At 48.4% G+C, this 19,644-nt stretch overlaps 2 protein-coding genes across 5 annotated transcripts; one reads left to right on the top strand and one right to left on the bottom strand.

The window, feature by feature from the left end:
- The first annotated feature begins 906 nt into the window (after positions 1-906).
- LOC104064499 (actin-fragmin kinase) lies at positions 907-19,317 on the top strand. Of its 3 annotated transcripts, none has more exons than XR_008450224.1 (9): positions 907-1,016; positions 1,697-2,572; positions 3,540-3,563; positions 4,374-4,496; positions 5,044-5,231; positions 5,994-6,193; positions 6,519-6,610; positions 6,824-6,989; positions 16,469-16,554. XR_008450224.1 is itself a non-coding variant. In XM_054068988.1 (9 exons), exons 4-9 carry the CDS (start codon positions 4,403-4,405, stop codon positions 16,578-16,580), a joined length of 741 nt encoding a protein of 246 aa, XP_053924963.1. In that variant the 5' UTR covers positions 907-1,016; positions 1,697-2,572; positions 3,540-3,563; positions 4,374-4,402; the 3' UTR covers positions 16,581-19,317. The 3 variants fall into 3 exon arrangements, 2 of the variants coding, with proteins under 2 accessions (XP_053924963.1, XP_053924964.1); XM_054068988.1 differs by having other exon boundaries at positions 6,935-6,989; positions 16,469-19,317; XM_054068989.1 differs by lacking the exon at positions 6,824-6,989 and having other exon boundaries at positions 16,469-19,317.
- On the bottom strand, positions 8,846-19,461 carry GSTZ1 (glutathione S-transferase zeta 1). 2 transcript variants are annotated; one of them, XM_009566773.2, is made up of 9 exons: positions 19,375-19,461; positions 15,296-15,347; positions 14,487-14,554; positions 13,590-13,670; positions 12,987-13,112; positions 12,378-12,453; positions 11,525-11,577; positions 10,202-10,251; positions 8,846-9,564 (listed from the first exon to the last, which is right to left on the bottom strand). In XM_009566773.2, exons 1-9 carry the CDS (start codon positions 19,393-19,395, stop codon positions 9,438-9,440), a joined length of 654 nt encoding a protein of 217 aa, XP_009565068.2. In that variant the 5' UTR covers positions 19,396-19,461; the 3' UTR covers positions 8,846-9,437. The 2 variants fall into 2 exon arrangements, with proteins under 2 accessions (XP_009565068.2, XP_009565069.2); XM_009566774.2 differs by lacking the exon at positions 19,375-19,461 and adding an exon at positions 15,844-15,948 and having other exon boundaries at positions 8,851-9,564.
- Between the last annotated feature and the right edge of the window lie 183 nt (positions 19,462-19,644).

The raw sequence follows: 19,644 nt of genomic DNA, 5'->3' as shown, positions 1-19,644 counted from the left end.
GGCAGCCCCGGCGGCAAACTTTCACACCTGCTCCTTTTTACGCGAGCTGCAAGGAACGCTCGCAGACGCCGCCGTTTGGGAACGGGCGAAGGAGCCGCTCCGCCCGGCCATGCTGCCCGCCCGCGCCCCACCGCGGGGCCGCGCCCGCCGCCTCGCCTTCTACGTGCTCTGGGCGCTGCGGGACCCGCCGCGACGCCTCGGCAGGTGCGGAGCTGCCGCGGCGCCGCCCCGCGGGGGAGCCGTGCCCGTGCCCCGTAGCCCCGTGCTCCCGCCCCGTAGCCCCGTGCCCCTGCTCCGTGCCCCGTAGCCCCTGCCCCGTGCCCTGGGCTGCCGCTTGGGATCTATCCGTGCGCAGCTCCCTCTTTAAATGAGACAAGCCCTCTCCTTTTGCCCTGGCACGAGCCTGTTTTCAAGCCTCTTCGTGTGTTTTTTGGACCTTCCGTTTCACTCCTGGATGATTCTCTGCTGCTCCCCTTCCCTCGGCTCGCAGCCAGTCCAGCAGGATGGGGTTCCAGGCGTGGCTGCCGCTGCCGCTACCGAAACAGCTGGTGGTGTTCGGGCTGGGCGACTGGAGCTGCTACTCGCCGGACACGAGCATCGCGGTGGACTTGCTGGTGTCCCCGGGAGTCGCGCCGCAGCGGGTCGGCACGCTGGAGCCCACCCGCAGGTCCTGGCTCTGCCCTGGAAAGCCTTTCTGCTCTGTGGTGCTGCCTGGTTCTGGTGTCGTCCCAGGGCTGCTGAAGCCCACTGGTCCTCTGCAGTGGTGTTTCTTTCTAGTGATGCTTTTATCTTCCTTTTGGCTGCTTTCAGGGCTGGATCTTTTTGGGGTGTCACTGGCTGGTGTGAGAGCAGGATTTTTTTCCTTGGTCAGTGTCACTTGTGGGCTGAAAACCCGTGGTCCCCTGTGCAGGTCTCTGGTGTGGGAAGGTGACTGGAGGACGGATGTTTTCATGGCCTCGTTGAAAGAGATGTGCAAAGGCAACTCTGTGAAGCTTGTCCTGACCGTCGATGGACAGGTAAAAGAACCAACATCCTCTCTTCCTGCCCTGGGTCCCAAGTGTTGTCATTTCTGCACCACAGGAATTTCTCTCCTATCTTCTTTTCATCTTCTCTGCTGCTCCAAGGCAGGGCTGCCTCACGTGGATCTGTTAATGCACATCTGTGCTGAGCCTAAGCCCTCTGTGGTGCTCCAGGCCTATTCCCCAAACAGAGCTTTGCTGAAGCACCTGATGTGTCGCAGGAGAAGGGCAGCAGAGGGCAGTTCATGTCCAGTACCAGTCCTTCCTGGGGCCGTTCTACTCACACGGTTGTTTCATCTCGTGCTGGTGACCTTGGATTTAGCATCTCCTAGCACCTGGCTTTGGTTTTCTTTGTTGTTTCTATTTCTCGTCTGAATAATCTATAAATGTTGCTGGGCAACAACTTCCCAGACCATTTCTGTGTATACCTCCAAGGCCAGATACATTTGTCTTGGCTTGCAAGATATCTAGAACTGCCTTTTAGTCCTTTTCTTGTTTGTTCCTAGCATCTGGCTTTGGTTTTCTTTGTTGTTTCTATTGGTGCTAGAGATCAAAGCTGGGTCATTCCATTGTAGGTGTCTGTCCCTCACAAGACACCTTTTTGCTGACCCTTTGTGGATGGAGGCCAGTACACCTGCCATGTCCTCTTATTCTCTCTGTCCCTGTTTCTGCTGCAGCTGCTCCAAGGTGTCTCCAGCAGTACGCCCGCCCACCCCTCCCTTGTTCCAGAGACCACCCAGTTACCAATGCTCCCAGCAGATGATCTGTGCCTTGGCCAGGACCTGGAGAATCCTGCTAAGGTATATGTATCCTGGAGCCTTGCTCTCCTTCTTTCACTCTCTCCTTAGTACCTTCTCCCTCACTTGTAGCTGCACAGGTGATGTCTAGCAGAAACATTTGCTGCTGCTCTCTCAGTGGAGACCTGACTAAGTAAGTTTTGGAGCCAAAGATTCACTTGTGCTAAAGAAAGCATTATTCTCCATTTAAATGCCTTTGGAAGCATTGAATTTAACAGCCCTTGGTGGGATGATTGATCTGCCTGGTTACTCAAGCATGGATGGCCTTTCTGTCTTTCGCATTGCCTTGTGCCCACTGTGCCCATCACAGCCAGCAGTGTGAAAGGAGACCACTGGATATAGCGTCAAGTAGTTGCATTGTTCAGCCATATATTTGGCAGCTGATGCTGTTGGCATGCTGGCCCTTGTGACTTAATGATGAGATGAGCCTGAAAACAGTCACCATGTGAAACTAATCTCTGGCCCCATAACAGACAGATCACGGTAGCCTCAAGTCTCTTTTTTCAGGGCTGATTTGACTGGCACTGTTGTCACAGGTTAACAGTCGGAGCTCAGAGGTGAACACTAGAGCAGCCAGGCCTGGGAGGAATGACATCTGCCCATCACTGAGGACCCTGGCAGTACCCTGTGCCCTGAAACCAGCGTCTGGCAAGGGGGAACCCAGTGAGGTCCATAGGAAGAGTCCTGTCCGCCCCAAGAAGCCCAGGAAAGTTTTATTTGAACCCACTGCATCTGAGAGAGATCTTGATGAAGAAGGTAAGTGACAGCTTCCAGGTTTGTTTTACAGGTCTTGCCTGAATGATCTATAAATGTTGCTGGGCAACAACTTCCCCGACCATTTCTGTGTATACCTCCAAGGCCAGATACGTTTGTCTTGGCTTGCAAGATATCTAGAACTGCCTTTTAGTCCTGGATAAAATACTTGATGAATTTTTGCCTGTTGGGAAAAGGCAAGAAATAGAACATGGGATATTCTTAGTGCCAACACTGTACCATAACATAATACGCTTATCTCTTCATATGGGTAAAAGTGCTTTGAAAATGAAAAGAGGTATCATTAGCCTTCTTTTAAAAAAGAGTAAATTGAGGCAAAAGAAAATTACCTACTGTGATGTTCTGTAACCTTTCCATTAGTACGTTTGTTCCCCTATTAACAGCATACCATTTGCTTCATAGAAGGCATCAGTTGTTATTAAAGCATGGATAATATGAAAAGGGATATTTGTATAATTGGTATAATTGTACTGACTTTTCTGTAGTGAGAAGGTAGTTGCCAAGCAGTTTGGAAACAAAGGTTTTAGCTTCTGGAATGTGAATTCCCAGTCAGCCTGTAGGGCTTGACCAAGTTTGTGTTTGATGATAACTCAGTGGTCCCCATGTGAAGTTGATTCCTTGGGGCTTGGCTTGCATCTCACAATGGCGAATATAGCTCGATCATAAAGTCACTTCTGCTGTAGGCAGTGTGAGAAGGGGGAAAAAACAATGACGACAGCGTGACTGCAGTCAAAAGAAGCGTGCCCTGCTCTTACCTGTCTTCTGCATTTCTTCTGATGAGACTTTCTTCAGGATTCTTGGTCTTGCACCTTGTTTGTTGCAGTGAGGTAGCCTTATGCTGCGATTGAGGGAAGGAAGGCTAAAGGGCTATTAAACCATGGAGTTGAGCTTGCAGGGTATGTCTGCTGGCTGCTTTCAATATAGGGCCATTTCTGTGTTTCCTCTGCAGATCTGGCGGTGGAGGAATTGCAAGGTGAGAATCTGGTTCCTAGAATCTGGTTTGTCTTTTTAACCACTCAGTGATGCCATTCCCTATAATGTCACAGGCCTTTCACGCTTCATCTCCCCAGTGATCAAGAATAACAGGTAGTTTGTGTTTGGGTGTATGTATATACATATATATTTACTGCTCCTCTCCATGCAGTTGCCCTCAGTATAGATGCTTCCAGTTCAGGCTCTCCAATATGCTTCTGTAGCCCCTCAGGCATGCCTGTGGGTGCATAGCCCTTTGAGGCAAGGGGTAAGATGCAGAATACATTTTGATTTAAAAGTATTTTTTAGCTTGCTCAGCCAACCGTGGGGGCCTGGGAGAGGAAAGGAGGAGGAGCAGAGTAGTATGAGGAATGATCTGAAAGCAGCTCCAGGCTTCTAGTTGCCCTATCTAAGGCACGAAGAAGCTGTCCCTTGATAGCCCTTCCTCACAAAGAGTAACACAGGGGGACAGCACAACTGGGATATCCCTTCTGGTGATGGGTAATCAATGAAGGGCACCAAAGCCTGTCTGAAGTGACAGGCTGCATGCATCCTACCTCCAGCCAGACTCTTCGCGGCTGCTTTCATTTAGCAATGTCTCTCCTGGTACAGCAATTATTCCCAAAGCAAACAGAAAATCTTCCTTGGGGAGCTATGTACCTTGCAACCCCAGAGGGAAGGAGTCTGGGGCCTTTGCCTTCCCATTTGACCCTTTCTGAGCCCTCAGCTGCCTTGTTCTTCCCAGCAGGGAGGGGAGCTGGGGGTGTCTTGTCTTGAGTCTACTCACAGCCCTGTGCTCTCCCCTACCTAGGCAGTCCCAGCCCACGGTGGTGCCATGCCATGTGCCTCAGTGACGTGGGGACAGCTGTTCTGATCGGTGGAGAAGGTGCCAATCAGCAGTCCTGCAAGGATGCCCTCTGGAAGCTGGAAATTGGTGGGGAATTCAGGGCAATCAAAGGCAATGTGGGCAATGGGACTCTAGGATAGCTCATGCAGATGGAAAGGGGTACTTGGAGGTCTGTGCATAGGGAGGGAACAGCAAAGGTATCTCATCTCCTAGTGTGAGCTGACAGTGTAAGGTGCTGTGAGACACTGTGAGGTTGTATGTGAGAGCCCGCTAGGAGCAAAGGTATAAGTTCTGGAAAGAGTTGGGTGGGTTTTTAGGGGTAACAGCATCAGAGCAGTTTGCAGTTTGAGTGTGATCACTGGTCGAGAAGTGTGAGATATAGCTCCAGTGTCTTGCAACTTTCTGTACTTTACTGATCCTCTCTTCCACCTTATTATTCCCCACCTAGTTAGTGTCTTCTTTAATTCCTTACACAGAAACATTTCTCTGTGTGTGTTCCCTCTAGCCCTGAATCAAGGAGAGGAGATGAAGCGGGCAAAGTCCTGAGTAAAGATTTCATGACATATTCTTTAATCTTGAGAGGCTGAGAGGATCTTTGAACTCCCACATCATCTGTCTGGTGTTGCTCCCACAGACAGTGACATATGGCTTCCAGTGGGTTCCCAGCTACAAAGCACCATACCATTGTGCATGCATGGTCACACAGCGACCTACGACCCAGACACCAAGCGTATCTATATCTTTGGGGGCATAAGAGAGGACAAAGACCACAGCAGCATCTACATTCTGGACACAGTCACCTGGAAATGGCTCCTTGTGGCTGTAAGTACTGCTGCTCTTCCCAGACAAAAGCACAGGAGGGGTGGCAGCTCCTGGCAGAATGTAGCAATTGATGTGCCTGCCTGTATCCTTCCTCGGGTAGTCATTGTCCACCATTGCTCCGGGTGGTCTGAGCTGCTTGGCTGGGATTGACAGATATAAGAAGGCTACGTTGAAAGGCCACAGCTTGGCAGAAACGAGGGGCTGTGCCTACAACCAACAAAGCCATGTGAAAAAGTGGTTGCTGCAGAGTTCTGTGTCTGACCAAGGTTGTGAGTGGGAAGAATTGTATGAATGGTAGAGGGAAGTGGCCTCTCATTTTATATGCTGTTGAGAGCACTGGATGCTGAGGTGAAGAGCTGGTCTTTTAAAATCAGGGACTGCTCTGAGCACAGCAGATCTCGGAGCTCTGTAGTTGCCTGTTAGGTTCTTGCAGAGGGCCTTGTAAGCAAGACACTGTCTTTTTCCTGACTAAGTCATGGCTTTTACAGAATAAGCCTAGATGAGGTCTTCTTGTTCTCTGTTGTGTTCTGAGGAAGCTGGGGTAGGAGGTTGACTTTCTTCTCTTATCATAGCACTCGCAGGGCTGTGAGCGGAGTACACAAAGGATGTACTGTCTGTCTGTGAGGAAAAGATCTGTCTGGGGAGCCAATAAAGTGAAAATTGAGACCTGTTGAACTCATTTCATGATGTGGCCTCCTTTCTTACTTGTCTTGCAGCAAACAATGCACTTCTCGTGACAAATTTATGTTGAACTATTTCTAGGCTAAAGGGAGGATCCCAGTGCTCACCTACCACAGTGCAACTATCTACCACAAGGAACTCTTTGTTTTCGGAGGAACTTTCCCCAAAAAGTCATCACTGGCAGCTGGACCCTGCAGCAATGTGCTCTATGTCTTCAATCCAGAACATGAAATTTGGTATCAGCCCATCTCAGAAGGGGATAAGCCTTTACCTAGGCTTGGGTGAGAGTGCTCTTCTTCCAGCCCTCCAAAATAGAGTAGGAAACCTTTGCTCACCTTCCCTCTCACCCCAGTACAATTTTCTAAATTATTAGTGGATTATTCTCCACCATTTGCTCCTTAAAATAGGGCTATGATTGCAGCAATGTGACCCCCAGTATCTCCTGTCATGAATACTGATGGGATTCTGTCCTTGGGCTGCAGTGCTTGAGCTTAGGGGCAGGTATAGACTGAAGCTATGGCAGCCCAATAGCAGAAGCCAAGGCTGAACCATCAGTTGTGGGAACTTGCTGAAGATACTTTATTCACTTGTTTCTTCTCTGGTCAGGCATTCAGCCACTCTACTGAAGAACAAGCTGCTGATTTTTGGGGGTCGGAGAACTTCTTTCTACCTTAGTGACATGCACATCCTCGATCTGGGTAAGAAAGTCTGTGTCAGCTGGATGCCTTGGGGAGGTCTGTTCTAAAGCGGGGATTGGGGGATGAGGCATGCTTGGTAGCATTAACATTATAAAAACTCCTGAGTAAGTAACTGATATCAAAAAAACATGAGATAAAAAAACCTTTTCTGGGGTAAGAGGGGAGGGAATGAGGAAAAATAAGATACTGCTTTTTTTTTTTTTTTTTTGGAAGAAGTTAGGTAACAGGATGCAAGTTGCTGATATGGCAGAGTATGGAAGTTTTTTGTCTATTCATGAGGCTAAGCTTTTTGGACATTTCACCTGCCTTTCCACTGGCTGTCAGGTTTCATGGAGTACACATCAGTTCCTCTCCTCGCAGGACAGCCTTCTGCACGTTGGTAAGATCCTATTGCAAACCCAGGATTTATCTTCTTCCTCTCTCCTTTCTCTTTGAAGCCAGATTTAAATGGTGATTATGATAAAACCCTGTTGCATATCTCTGTTCCACTAGTCAAAATACAGTGGATAGCCCCTCTGCTGTGGGACAACAAATTCTTGTGCTGCCCTAGTTGGTGCCTGTAGAGTGTGCAGACCCCTAAGTCTCCCTGGAAATCGGCTTTTCAGGCTAGGGGAAGTTTTCTGCCTTGTGCTAGTGAACTGTATGCCTGCTGTTTGGTCTCCACTGTACATGGAGTACAACAGACACACAGAGAGGAAGAAACTTTTGTACCAGGACTATGCTGTTCCTGAAGAGACTCTATTGCCCATTAGAACTATGACCTAAATCACACCAAAATCGAGCCAGCCTATTCACTGACAGAGCAAAATATAGGAGTTTTGATAGCTTGTTCTGAGATAATGAGATGCTTGTGGGGCCCAATTATGGTCTGACCTGCAGAGGCAAACAAATAGCTCTTTTGGGGTTATTCAGCAGGTCAGGGCAGAAGAAGGTAACTTCCATTCTGCATCTTAATTCTCTAGCCTCCTGTTGAAGTCTGCCCACTCCTGCCCATTGCTGAGTGAGGCAAAGCCAGCAGGCTTTTCTGTAGTCACCTTTTGACTTTGGTCACAGTTTTCATGCAGCTCTGGCTGTGTCGGACCAGAAGGTTTTGATCAGTGGGGGCTGCAATGCTAAGGGAGCCCTGAAGGATGCCTTTGTCTTCCACCTAGGTGAGTCACTCTCCTTTGTGGCTTCCATAGTTGAAGGTGATTATTGGGCTGCAGAGCAGCCCAGAACACCTAGTCTGGTTCATTTGTTTCATCCTTTGTACTAGGAATGGGTTTGTCAGTATTGATCACCACTTTCTACTTCAGATACTCTTTCATGGAGCACGGTGATCCACCATGACCTCTGCTCTGTGCCCCGAGCTGGCCACACATTGCTTGATCTGATGCCTGCCCACCTGATGGATAAGGACAAGGAGAACAAAGAGCATAACGTGCATACGGTGTTGGTCTTTGGGGGCTCCAACTGTGCTGGGGCCTTATACAGCAGCACAGTCAAGATCCAGCTTGACCTAGGATAATGCACAATCCTCACAATAAGCCTGGAATGGCAAGGGCTCTTCACCAGCCTGAATACAGATATTGATAATAATAAATGAGTCCAAGCAATATGGCAGACCAAGTACCCGTATGTAGGTGAATGCTACCCTGGCACAAGAGATCACTGGTTTGTAAAGCCTTTCTGAATGCCATGGGTATTGCCCTCTTAGGGCAGCTGATATGCAGCATCAAACTGGCAGAAATTCCTTCCCATGTCCCTGGCTTGGTACCTGGGCCTGCGTGCCAAAACTTTCAGTGGTGTCTGAGCCTGCACAGTAACACTGTTTCTGGGTAACACAGGCTTCTGGGTTTCTCTTCTTGCCCTACCCGTTTCTGTTTTGGAATTTCCAGGGTGCTTTCAGCTCTAAAGGGGACTCAGGTGTTGGGTTTCATTTGGGATGTGTGGGATGGGATTTACTCCTGCTGTTTGGAAGGTACTCACAGTGAAAGTTCAGTCATAATTCTGTTTTGGAGGGCAATCTACAGTGGGATTCTCTTGGGAAATAGTTTGCAGCTGAGGACTAGAAAAAACACCTAGAGTAGTGTCTGAGGATGGGAAGAGAACACCATCATTTTCAGCATATAGAAGTGAGCTAGTTGTGTCTTGCCGACTATGGCAAAACCATCTGGCTTTGCTCTAGACAGACCTTTATTATAAATTCTACAGGAATGCCGCTAGACATAAAGAAGAGGTACAAATCAGATGTCCCAGGTAGTAATTCTCTTGCCATTGCAAGGGGTAGCATAGTTTGTGGACTGTTGGCTCTTGCAAGACCAGTGGGACCCAAAAAGGGTTGGGATTAAGCTGTCTTCTGCCAGAGACTAGCTTTTATTATTTATGTCCATGCCACTGATGATTATGTCCTAGCTCTGAGGCCGCTGCAAGGACAAGCAGGCCTACTAGTTCAGTAGCACACTGTGCACACTGGTTTCCTGATGCACTTTCTATGAAGAAGCCCCTGTGGCGAGTCCGGAATTGGCTTAATGCCTCACAATTGTTTGTGGACACACTCCTCAACCCAAAGCCATACAAAAGAAGACTTGTGATAATTATGGATGCTTCTGTTTTAATCTGCTTCATGGAGATACATCAAATAAAAAAAAGCATAGTCAGAAGCAGCTGCAAGCTTTCCAGCACAGGTATAGTTCCTGTACATCATCTGGCCTACTTCCAAGTCCTCTGTCGTCCCATCCAGATGAAAGTGAGACAATACTACTAACCCTTCTGGCTGGCACTGAAATCCTACTTGAGCTGCAGCTGTTGTCTTCTTTGATGCTCCGGTTTAATGATTAGAAGGGCTTCAAGCTCGCAGATCTGCAGGAGTATCTGGCTGCCGGGATGGGTGGCTTACTTTGAATGCCTCTAACTCCAAGAGAGCTTTGTTTATTCTGGTTATTGTGGGATACGGACCCATGTCTACTTTGAATCTGCAAAGGGAAAAGAATTTGTGAGGTACTCTAAAGTCAGCTGGCCAGTGCAGCAGTGAGCAGAAAGGTGCTGTGCCTGCCCAGTATGGGAAAATCTTACAGGCTGGGGTACTCTCACATTAAGAGATAAGGTTCATCTTTATCAGTTTAAAAAACAAATGCTAGAGGAAAGGTTAGTTCTTCTGTCTTCACTAGGCTTTTATATAGCATGCAGCACCAGGTAAGAAGGGATTATGCTTTTCCCAGGAATGACACAGATGCTACTTGCGTAGATTTAAGGCTTTCAACAAATATAGTCAGATTAATCTTTCCCCGCTGTGTGCAGTGCAAATATAGTGCAAACAGGGAGAGAGGATGTGGAGTGTGGGCAACTTTCCTTTTCTAAGGACATAGATCAAGTTTCCTCCAGGGGCTTCTGAGAAGAAAGCCCAGCTGCTTATTTCCAAGAGCTTCCAAAAGAGACAGTATTTGTGACGTAGGAAAATTCATTCAGAGAAGAATCCGTAACTGGACAGAGCAGGCAGGAGGAATGCTTTCCTAACAAGCACAGGGAACAGCAGAGGGCAAGGTCTTAACAGCCCACACAGCATGAGGAATAGGTGCCTTTGAAGATCACCTCAAGCTTAGCCTTAATTACCTTTCAGCATTTGCAACTTGAGGCACCAAGCACAGATCAGCCATGGAAACCTGCAAATGTAGCAGAGAAAAGTGGTCAGAGTAACTTGGAGCCTGTCCTATCGCGCTTCACTGTGATGGCAGGCTTTGGCAGCAGGATAGAAACTTTATTTTATCAGCCAGTTTAGCGGAGTTGTCACAACAATCCTTTTCTTTAATCCAGCATACATAATATGACAACACTACAAAGAAAGGAACTTCATAGGAATCACTACTAGAAGAAGCTATCAGCCCTTAGGGAGCTTCATGTTTACCAGCTGTTCACCGTGACCTCAAGGACAAGGTGCTTCTATGGCAACTGCCTCTGAGCAAACAAGTCTGCTGGCAAGGCACAGAGGGAGGTGATGGAGGGACAGGGGAGTTTGCATCACTGGGAAAAAGATGAGTTAATTTTGCTTGTTTGCATTGCAGAAGTACAAAGCAGCTCCTGCCAATGTCAGGGCCTGGTATGTGATATGGCCTTTGCACATAGGTTCAGGAACTTGCAGTCTGAAAAGAAGACTCAAGAACAACACAGCTAGCTGCCTATCTACACAGAACCAGCTGCCCCCACCCCACTCCCCAGGACACAGACCTCTGGTGCCTTTCAGAGCACACGTTATTATTCTCCAGTATAAAATCTTATAACTAGCTTTTGCCCACCAAGGTCTCCAGTTTCATAAGGTTCCTATTAGGCAAGACTCTGCATCACAGGTTATTGCAGGAGCCTTCCTTTTTGCCAGTCCTTTGCAGGACACATCCGATTGCCTGCCAAACAGGACTACTAAATGGAAGAGGTCTGAGTGGCCTTTAGCTTGGTAAGGGTCAGAACAGCTTGTATGTGAGCCCTCTGAAATCTGTCTGTGTTAAAAGTGGACAGCCAGAGCAGAAAAATACAACACAGCTTAGTTAAATGCTCCATAGGGCAGAGCTAAGAACTGAAACTGTGTTTCTTCAGCCAATCTTTGCCTCTATGACAGGACACTTTGAACTCCAAATCTCTTAAATATATATAATCCATTTCCACATCCTCTAGTAGCAGTGACATGCTAGAAACAGCTGCAGAATCTGGCCATCAGCAGGTTATAGGCAAGGAAGAGTAAACATCTGGTAACTATTTGCAAGTCAGTAATGGCCCAAGTAGGATGCATGCAACTGTCTTGCTTATGGTAAAGGCACCACACGTAACTCCAGGCACAGGATGGGGTTGCGCCATGTCTCCACGCCTAATTTATTTTCCTATTTTATGGAAAATACTGGAGTTTTCAGTTCTCCAATGGTGCACAACACACTCTCAGATACTTACTTCATCCCCCACACAGTAACGCCCAGCAGTGCGCTGCAGAATCTGTTCCAACGCTGCAAAGAGAGGTGGTATACTTGAGTGAGGTAAAGACCTTCTAGACTGGGAATTATGAACACAAGCATGTTGACCCTGAGCCGAGTATGAAAAAAGAACAATTTGGGACATAACCTAGAAGGAACAGAAATCTTATAACAGTGTAGCTATAGGAGTCTTTATGGTCCTTCAGCATTTTGGGATACAGGGTGATGATTTCAGCTGCTTCAAGTAACGCACCTGAAATACTAAAAGGACAATGTAGTGGTAAGTGAGAGTGGGGAGGGGGAAAATGCAAGGATTCAGTCAGCTTGTGTCTGTCCAGAAGTGAAGATGGGCCTGCCATTCCAGCATATCAGGGAAAGGGTTTTGAGGAAACGAAAAGCACCATATTTCTACCAGGGAGGTAAAGAATTACTCTGATACTTGCTAGATTGTGTGGGAGTTTGCCATCCGATATATTTTTGTCTGATGAGAAAAGCATATCAATAGTTGATAGAATTAGTGCAAAGTGGACCAGTTTGGGAGCAGCTGGGTGGAAAGGAGAAGTGCTGTCAGCCCTCATGCATAGGAGAGTGAATTAACTGCTGCAGTGTACAGGATGGCCTCAGGCTTTTTCCGTCTTCAACGCACAGCACTGGAAGTGCATTGTGGACAGCCTCTCTCCTCCGAGATCCTGGAGTGTTATCAGCAGGGCAGGACCCCGACGCACCAGCCTATGGAGACTGGTTGTTCTGCTTGAGGAGGAAAGTAGGACCCCACCAGTGCAGAGTTTTCAAGGGTCAGTCAAAGTGCTGATAATTTTGCATGAGGGACACACCTTGGAAGCCAGATGCGATGCAGTTCTGAGCCCATTCCGCTTTTTTCTCCCCAATTAGTTTCAGGGTACCCATGTTCTGTGAAGGCAAGTGATCTCCAGGTTAGATCGACCTCTACTGGCTGGACCTTACCCACTGCCACATCCAGTGTGGGAGAGGGTAGATGAGGAGGGGCAAAACCCTGAACACTCCACCCGAGTTCAGCCTGCTGGATCAGCCCTGACCTCACCCCCACTGAACTATGCACCTCGCTCTATCTCTCTCCTGAGACTGTCCTTCTGTAACAGCTGCCAGGTTATCCTTTTGCCTCTGCCCTTTGGGTTACACAGTTGTAGTTGTTGTCTTCCTGAAGCACACTAGACCCTGTAGTGAAACTGCATGGGTTCAGCTGTTTCTAGGGTGCTATAGGATTTTCTTTGTAGGAAGTACTATATTGTTTCCATTGGCAGATCAGGAAGAGGCTAAACAGAGATTTCATTGCTAACATACAGTCCTAAAGTCTGCCACTTTGCTCTCTGGCAGCAATTCAAAGAGGCTGAACTTTTCAGAGATACGGACTCCTGGAAATCCATTCTAGTTTTCTCATTTGCATGGATAGGACAAGGCAGTACCTGGAGTGGCTGGATGCCAGAAGCAATGTGATCTGCAATCATCCTGACTTCAGCCCTCTTCTTTGGATCTTGGGGCAGAAGCCTGGGATTGGGATGGGTGTCTTCTAGGTAATGAATTATAGCTAGCTGTAATGAACAAAAAGATAACGGGAGGTTATTGGAGAGCCAAAGGAAAGTTCATATCCTGAGCACGTGGGAAAGGGGAGTTGATCAAAGAGAATTCAACAGCTTTTAAATTAAGTTTGCTACCACTCCAAGCAACACAATCCAAGCCCTTTCAATGTCTGCTTGGGACCCTGTAGTCATTTAACCCAGCTGTAATTTTAGGTAAATGCTGGCACAGCCATCCAAGTCAGACTACAAACTGCTCAGTGAAGGTGGAGTTAGGAACCAGAGCTGAATTGAGCTTAAACCCCTGACAGCACTTTCCCAGCAAAGGCTATGTGATACTTTTGCCCCTAAGTGGGATCATTCATTACAAATGCCATCTCTTTTCCAATGCACAGACGAGAGCTCTGAGGGAAGAGATGGGGCAATACCATCCCCTCCAGACTGGCAGTAGGCTAGAGTGAATGGTTAATAGGGATGTGACTGGTAACTCACAGACTGAGAAAGGGTGATGCCATCAATTTTCAAGGCTGGGACTTGCTGCATTGGATTCACTGCCTTGAATTCAGCAGAAAACTGTGGAAACAAACCTGAGATTACTGCAACAAGAAATTCTTATTCTTTGTTTTTTTTCTTTCCCCTAGAACTCAGTTACCGAATTATTTTATTTTTTTTAATCTAACTTTTCCCTCTACCTCAGTACCAATATTTGCAGCAATTTAGGCTGCACTATTAGCCTACAGCAAGCTCCCGCTGGGGCTCAGAGATCACTGCATCCAAGGCCAAACTATTTTACTTCTTGATAAACCACCAATACAGAGTGCAGGATGGGTAGTACTGCAGCAGTGTCGTTATCACCATACTAGTTCTCCAGCTACATTTTTAGCCCATACTGGCACATCGAGCTGGTGGTATTACAAGATGCACAACTCCCAGCTCAGGCCTTCCAAATAAATTATCAGTGAAGATCTCTTCTGGCAACCCACCGCTTCCTTTGGCAGGCCCTTTGCAGCCCCCTGCTGTATCATTCAGCATCTTTTGAACACACCACCACCACACACACTTTTAGAGTTAACTGAGTGAGGTTGAGTCTGTGTTTAAACTGCAGTGCAGCTTCTCTCAGATCTGTGTGCCAGGTATGTTCAGTTATATCAGGCTAAGCAGGAGCAAAATAACTTCAGCCTTACGAAATTCAGTCACAGATCTTTAAGAGAGGAGATGATCTTTAGTCTGCATGCCAGGGAATACTGGTTTGAAATACCCACTAGTTACAGAGAAGCAGTGAGGAATTCAGTGGGTTTTCTTGTGAACTTTCTACTGTGGATCTAAATTCACCCTAATGATCCTCAAGTTCAGTACTCCTGGAGAGAGCAATGGTAGCTATATCCTTACCTGCTGTCCCCCATCCTTCAGGAGGTTCACTGGCACCACGTCATAGGCAATCCCTTTCAGAGCCAATGCTAGGAAGAAGAGAGCGTACAGCTTCAGACAGGCACTCTGAGACCACTGTCAGGGGTAACAGGTTCAGGGAAATGTTACCATCCCATCTGAAAACCGAATGGTTTTAAAATAAGAAAACCCCACCCCTATCCCTCAAGAAAGGCAGCCTGAGTCCACCAAGAAGATAGTGCGCTGGCAAATGAAGGACCAAAGCACTAAAGATCAGTCCTGGCAAAACCACTGCATTATTCAAAAAAAGCTTTGCCACTCTTTGCAGCTCAGCCCCTCCTGACAGGGCTTATAAAGGCTAGGAGAGCTGGCCCTCACCTCCAAATCCTTGCTTAAGACTGTCTTAGTTCAAACAGGGACTATTCACAGCCCTGCTTATCTCTCAGGACCTGGGCAGACCAGGGTTTGAGGCAGTATTTGTGTGAAAACAGGGTGTAGGGCTCTTTTAGACAACGTGGAACAAACATCCATCTGCATCATGTTAGCTTTACCAAAGGTGTAATGCCCTCTACCCAGCCGCAGGCTGAGCAAAGCCCTCCTGTCTGTTCCTCTCCCCTCCCCCTGCTACAGGTAGGCTGTGGTATTCCCTTCCAATCCACTCCAGAGAAAAGGCAGAAATGCCTCACTGTTCCAGGATCATGTTTGCTAATCTCTCTCTTAATAAGTAACTGATTAATTGGGTTAGTGAAGGGGAGAATACTGCAGTAACACCAAGACCGTTTAATGAAACAGAGATCAGCACTGGATCTTACCAATTCTGACTCTCCAAGAGCAGGAACTTCGGAAATAGCTATAAAGTATTGGCTGAGAAGAGAAAGACAGATAAAGGGGTTATATGGTGGGAACACCAGAATATCATAAGGAGAACAATGCATGAACAGAAGGCGCTTCAGGTACTGTAAGACGGGACAGAGCAAGGTTTATGTGAGAGAGGGCTCCTTTCTGAGCATGACTGTTCCTGTTGTGGGTGTACAGGTAATGTCACTGTCTTTCATGCTGGCCCTCTGAATATGTAGTTGCAGCTGATGTTTCCAGCAATACACAAGCGACCTTTAAATTGTCCCCTACAAAGCTTCCCTCGCACCAGATGTTACTAACTTTTGTCCTATATTGTATTTTTTAGACAAATTCCCCACTGATTATTACAAATATCCACACTGGATATTTGCATGACATGAAATGGCTTTCCAAATGAAAGGAGCTACTGCTGTTCCCAGTGAAAACCAGGAGGGCAGACAGTCCATCTCTACCTGAAATCCAGCACCAAGGCAGCTTTCACAGACCCTGTCCAAGTTCTCACCTTTTCAGATGCCATGGTCAATGTGTGCAATCTGCTCCTGGAAATAAACCCCCACCTCTTCGCTTTCCCTTTTAACTCAGCTGGAATGTGGGAAGGCTTCTCTCCTAAAGCCAATGAGAACAGGACTATGCCTCCAAATCTTTGCCCAGGGCATGAAAACTAGCCAGTCAGATTCAATCCTGAGCAACTGCGGTCAGCTGTATCCACATCCCTGTGTGCTGTGCTGCAGCCCCAGACCAGCTATCAGAACCATTAATCAGATTTGAGGTTGGAAGCACATTTAGGAACCATCCTAATTTCCCTAGCTTTTTTGTCCAGAAATAAATAACATATCTAGAGACCCTGATGCGCTCTCAGCAGTTGCCAATGCAACCAGCCATGGGAAACAAAACGAGGAAACTGAAGCCACATGCAGATTTTTTGTTTCACTACAGAATGACTGTTAGCTCCCTGAATAAGGGCTGCCTTTGCAGGGTGGACCCTCAGCATCCTCCTGTAGACTACCTCAGCGCTGAGGGTTTTCTGTATTGCATGCCTGGGAGGGCTACTACTCTGCTCTCTGGCCAGCTTTGTGCAAAATATGAAGCTCACTTTTTTTGTGTTATGCTCTTCTCTTTCCACACAGGAAAATGGGACTCATGCATGCCTCTAAACAAACCCACAATCATGCATCTCCTTCCTTCCATAGATACCATGGCATGGATCTCTCTGTGTCTCCACCCTTCAAAAATGTCTAGAAATTATAACAGAGACTGACAGCAAGGCACAAAAAGACAAGGATTTGCTCACTGACATACAATCTGTCAGCAGAAAACCAGAGAGACTCTGAGGTTCTCTGTGTTCCAGTCCTCTCTGTAAACTTGATGCTTCTATTATAGTTTAGATTGGTTCGAATAACTTTAAATGAGATATGCATTTAATTAAACTACTCTCGGCAGAGTTTACTGGAGAAATGGCTTATAAATTGGGAGAGGCATGATGGCAGTATTGGCAACACATTTTTACTGACTTACTTAAATTCTCTCCTTAGGGAATCAGGGCATTAGAAACCTCAGTTACGCTTTTTTTCAAATGTCTAGACTGCTGGGTTACAGGGAAAGAAACAGAAATTGTGGCTTCAAAAAAGAAATGTACAGCATTCATGGCATACTATTTTTACTTGTTTTTCCTGGGAACCTTGCTGATGATTTTTTTGCTCAGAAATTTATGTCCTTCACCACATTTGCTCTGGACTCTGGCCTCTCAGCTGGCAGAGACGTTTCTCCTGATCCTCTCTACAGTTCTTTGCTGTTTTTGCAGTCTGCGTTATCATTTGTAATAAATTGTGCTAAACTAATTGCTTCGCTCTATAATTTCAAGGTCCCAGGCGATTTCACCAAAAAGAACATGGAAAACAACCCATCCTTCAGCTGGGAACTATGCCTCCAGAGGCTGCTGGGGTGATCTCTTACGCTGTGTTGCTCTCAGTGGCAAGGCAGATTGCAGTCAAAACAATTGGCTAAGCAAAGACCTGAGACAGCAGGAGTGCTCTGTCCTCAACAGACAGGCACCAGAGTGACATTACACCTAGTCTTCCTCAGAGGAAGATCTGAGCACAGGCCAGGGGAATAGCAGAGAAGAACTAACCCCATTTACAATCCTGCGGGGTACAACCTCCATGAGCTGCAGGTCAGGTTGGTTGGAGCTGAGACCATACCAGGGGGATACCTGCTTCAGATCTACTGAGCTTTCTGGTTTAGTTGTGTTTCCATTTACAACATTGGTGATGCAGTGAGGAAAATCTGGGCTTAAAGCCCAATCTAGAGTAAAAATCTGGGAAATGTGTTTCACCGTTTAGGAAGGTGGAATCATAGAATCACCAGGTTGGAAGAGATCTCTTGGATCATTGAGTCCAACCATTCCTATCTGCCACTAAACCATGCCCCTGAGCAACTCATCTACCCATCTTTTAAATACCTCCAGGGATGGTGACTCAACCACCACCCTGGGCAGCCTCTGCCAGTGCCCAATGACCCTTTCTGTGAAAAATTTTTTCCTGATGTCCAGCCTAAACCTCCCTTGGTGCAGCTTGAGGCCATTCCCCCTTGTTGTGTCCCCTGTCACTTGGAAGAAGAGGCCAGCTCCCTCCTCTCCACAACCTCCTTTTAGGTAGTTGTAGAGAGTAATAAGGTCTCCCCTCAGCCTCCTCTTCTCCAGGCTAAACAACCCCAGCTCTCTCAGCCGCTCCTCATAAGACTTGTTCTCCAGCCCCTTCACCAGCTTCGTTGCTCTTCTCTGGACACACTCCAGAGCCTCAACATCCTTCTTCTGGTGAGGGGTCCAGAACTGAACACAGTATTCGAGGTGCAGTCTCACCAGTGCCGAGTACAGAGGAAGAATAACCTCCCTGGACCTGCTGGTGACCCCATTTCTGATACAAGCCAAGATTCCATTGGCCTTCTTGGCCACTTGGGCACACTGCTGGCTCATGTTCAGTCGGCTGTCAACCAGCACCCCCAGGTCCTTCTCTTCCGTGCAGCTCTCCAGCCATTCTTCCCCCAGTCTGTAGTACTGCATAGGGTTGTTGTGCCCCAAGTGCAGGACCCGGCATTTGGCCTTGTTAAACCTCATCCCATTGGTCTCGGCCCATCAGTCCAGCCTGTTCAGATCCCTTTGCAGAGCCTCCCTACCCTCCAGCAGATCCACACTTCCTCCCAGCTTAGTGTCAGCTGCAAACTTGCTGAGGGTGCACTCAATGCCTTCATCCAGGTCATTGATAAAGACATTAAACAAGGCTGGACCCAGTACCGAGCCCTGAGGAACTCCACTTGTGACTGGCCTCCAGCTGGAGTTAACTCCATTGACCACCACTCTCTGGGCCGGCCATCCAACCAGTTTTCAACCCAGGAGAGTGTGCGCCTGTCCAGAGCCTCAACATCCTTCTTGTAGTGAGGGGCCCAGAACTGAACACAGTACTCAAGGTGTGGTCTCACCAGTGCAGAGTACAGAGGGAGAATAACCTCCCTGGACCTGCTGGTCACGCCGTTTCTGATACAAGCCAAGATGCCATTGGCCTTCTCAGCCCCCTCCGCACACTGATCGCTCACGTTCAGCCGACTGTCAATCAAGAGACGCCCCAAGCTTTGTGTGTGAAGCCCTGGGGTTTCCAAGCCCGGCTGCTCCAGGCTGCTCTCCTGCGGATACCGCCTCCTCCCAGACCACAATGTGGGATGCACAGGGAAAGGTAAAACTCTTTTGACCCCTTTCCTGAGAGCCCCCGGTCCGGGCAGCCCGGGGGCTGGGGCCGAGCAGCCTCCTCCGCGGGGCCCGGGAGGGAAACCCGCTCCTAGGAGCCTCGCAGGGGGAAACCCGGTGCCTGGAAGGCGCCGCTGTTTTCTGCGGGCTGGGACCAAGCGGTACGAGCAGACGGAACGCTCTCACTGCTCAGCGCGCCGTCAGCAGCTCGCACGGAGCTGGACCGAGCACCGCCCCGCCTCAGAGGGCGCCAGGGCTGCCGGAACCCCCACCCAGCGGGGAGACGGTGCGGCGTACCTTTCCCGCGGCACAGCTCATCCCGCTCTGCCACCACGGCGGCGCCACGACCTCCGATCAGGCCCGCCCCGCTGAGGAGGCCCCGCCCCCTGCGCCCCCGCCCAGTCGTTGGCCCCTGGCCCCGCCCTATCACCAGCGGTCCTGCCCCATTGGTCCCGCCCGCTGGCTCATACAATGGGCCCCGCCCCTCGCTGGCCGCACTGGCCCCGCCCCCGCCCCCGCCCCCGCCCCGCCCCCGCCCCCGCAGCCATGCCCATTGGTCACGCCCCC

The sequence above is a fragment of the Cuculus canorus genome, chromosome 5 (genome assembly GCF_017976375.1).
Source record: "Cuculus canorus isolate bCucCan1 chromosome 5, bCucCan1.pri, whole genome shotgun sequence".
Taxonomy (NCBI): Eukaryota; Metazoa; Chordata; class Aves; order Cuculiformes; family Cuculidae; genus Cuculus; species Cuculus canorus.
The sequence above is the reverse complement of the archived record's forward strand: the minus strand, read 5'-3'. Positions and strand labels throughout refer to the sequence as shown.

Excerpts from the sequence above, each read along its gene's own strand:
- LOC104064499 (XM_054068988.1), top strand. The coding sequence starts at position 4,403 with ATGTGCCTCAGTGACGTGGGGACAGCTGTTCTGATCGGTGGAGAAGGT. Across the intron at positions 5,232-5,993 it reads GGAAATGGCTCCTTGTGGCT|GCTAAAGGGAGGATCCCAGT; the intron begins GTAAGTACTGCT and ends AACTATTTCTAG. Across the intron at positions 6,194-6,518 it reads AAGCCTTTACCTAGGCTTGG|GCATTCAGCCACTCTACTGA; the intron begins GTGAGAGTGCTC and ends TTCTCTGGTCAG.
- GSTZ1 (XM_009566773.2), bottom strand. The coding sequence starts at position 19,395 with ATGAGCTGTGCCGCGGGAAAG. Across the intron at positions 11,578-12,377 it reads CATCGCATCTGGCTTCCAAG|CGTTGGAACAGATTCTGCAG; the intron begins GTGTGTCCCTCA and ends CTCTCTTTGCAG. Across the intron at positions 10,252-11,524 it reads GTTACTGTGTGGGGGATGAA|GTTTCCATGGCTGATCTGTG; the intron begins GTAAGTATCTGA and ends CTACATTTGCAG.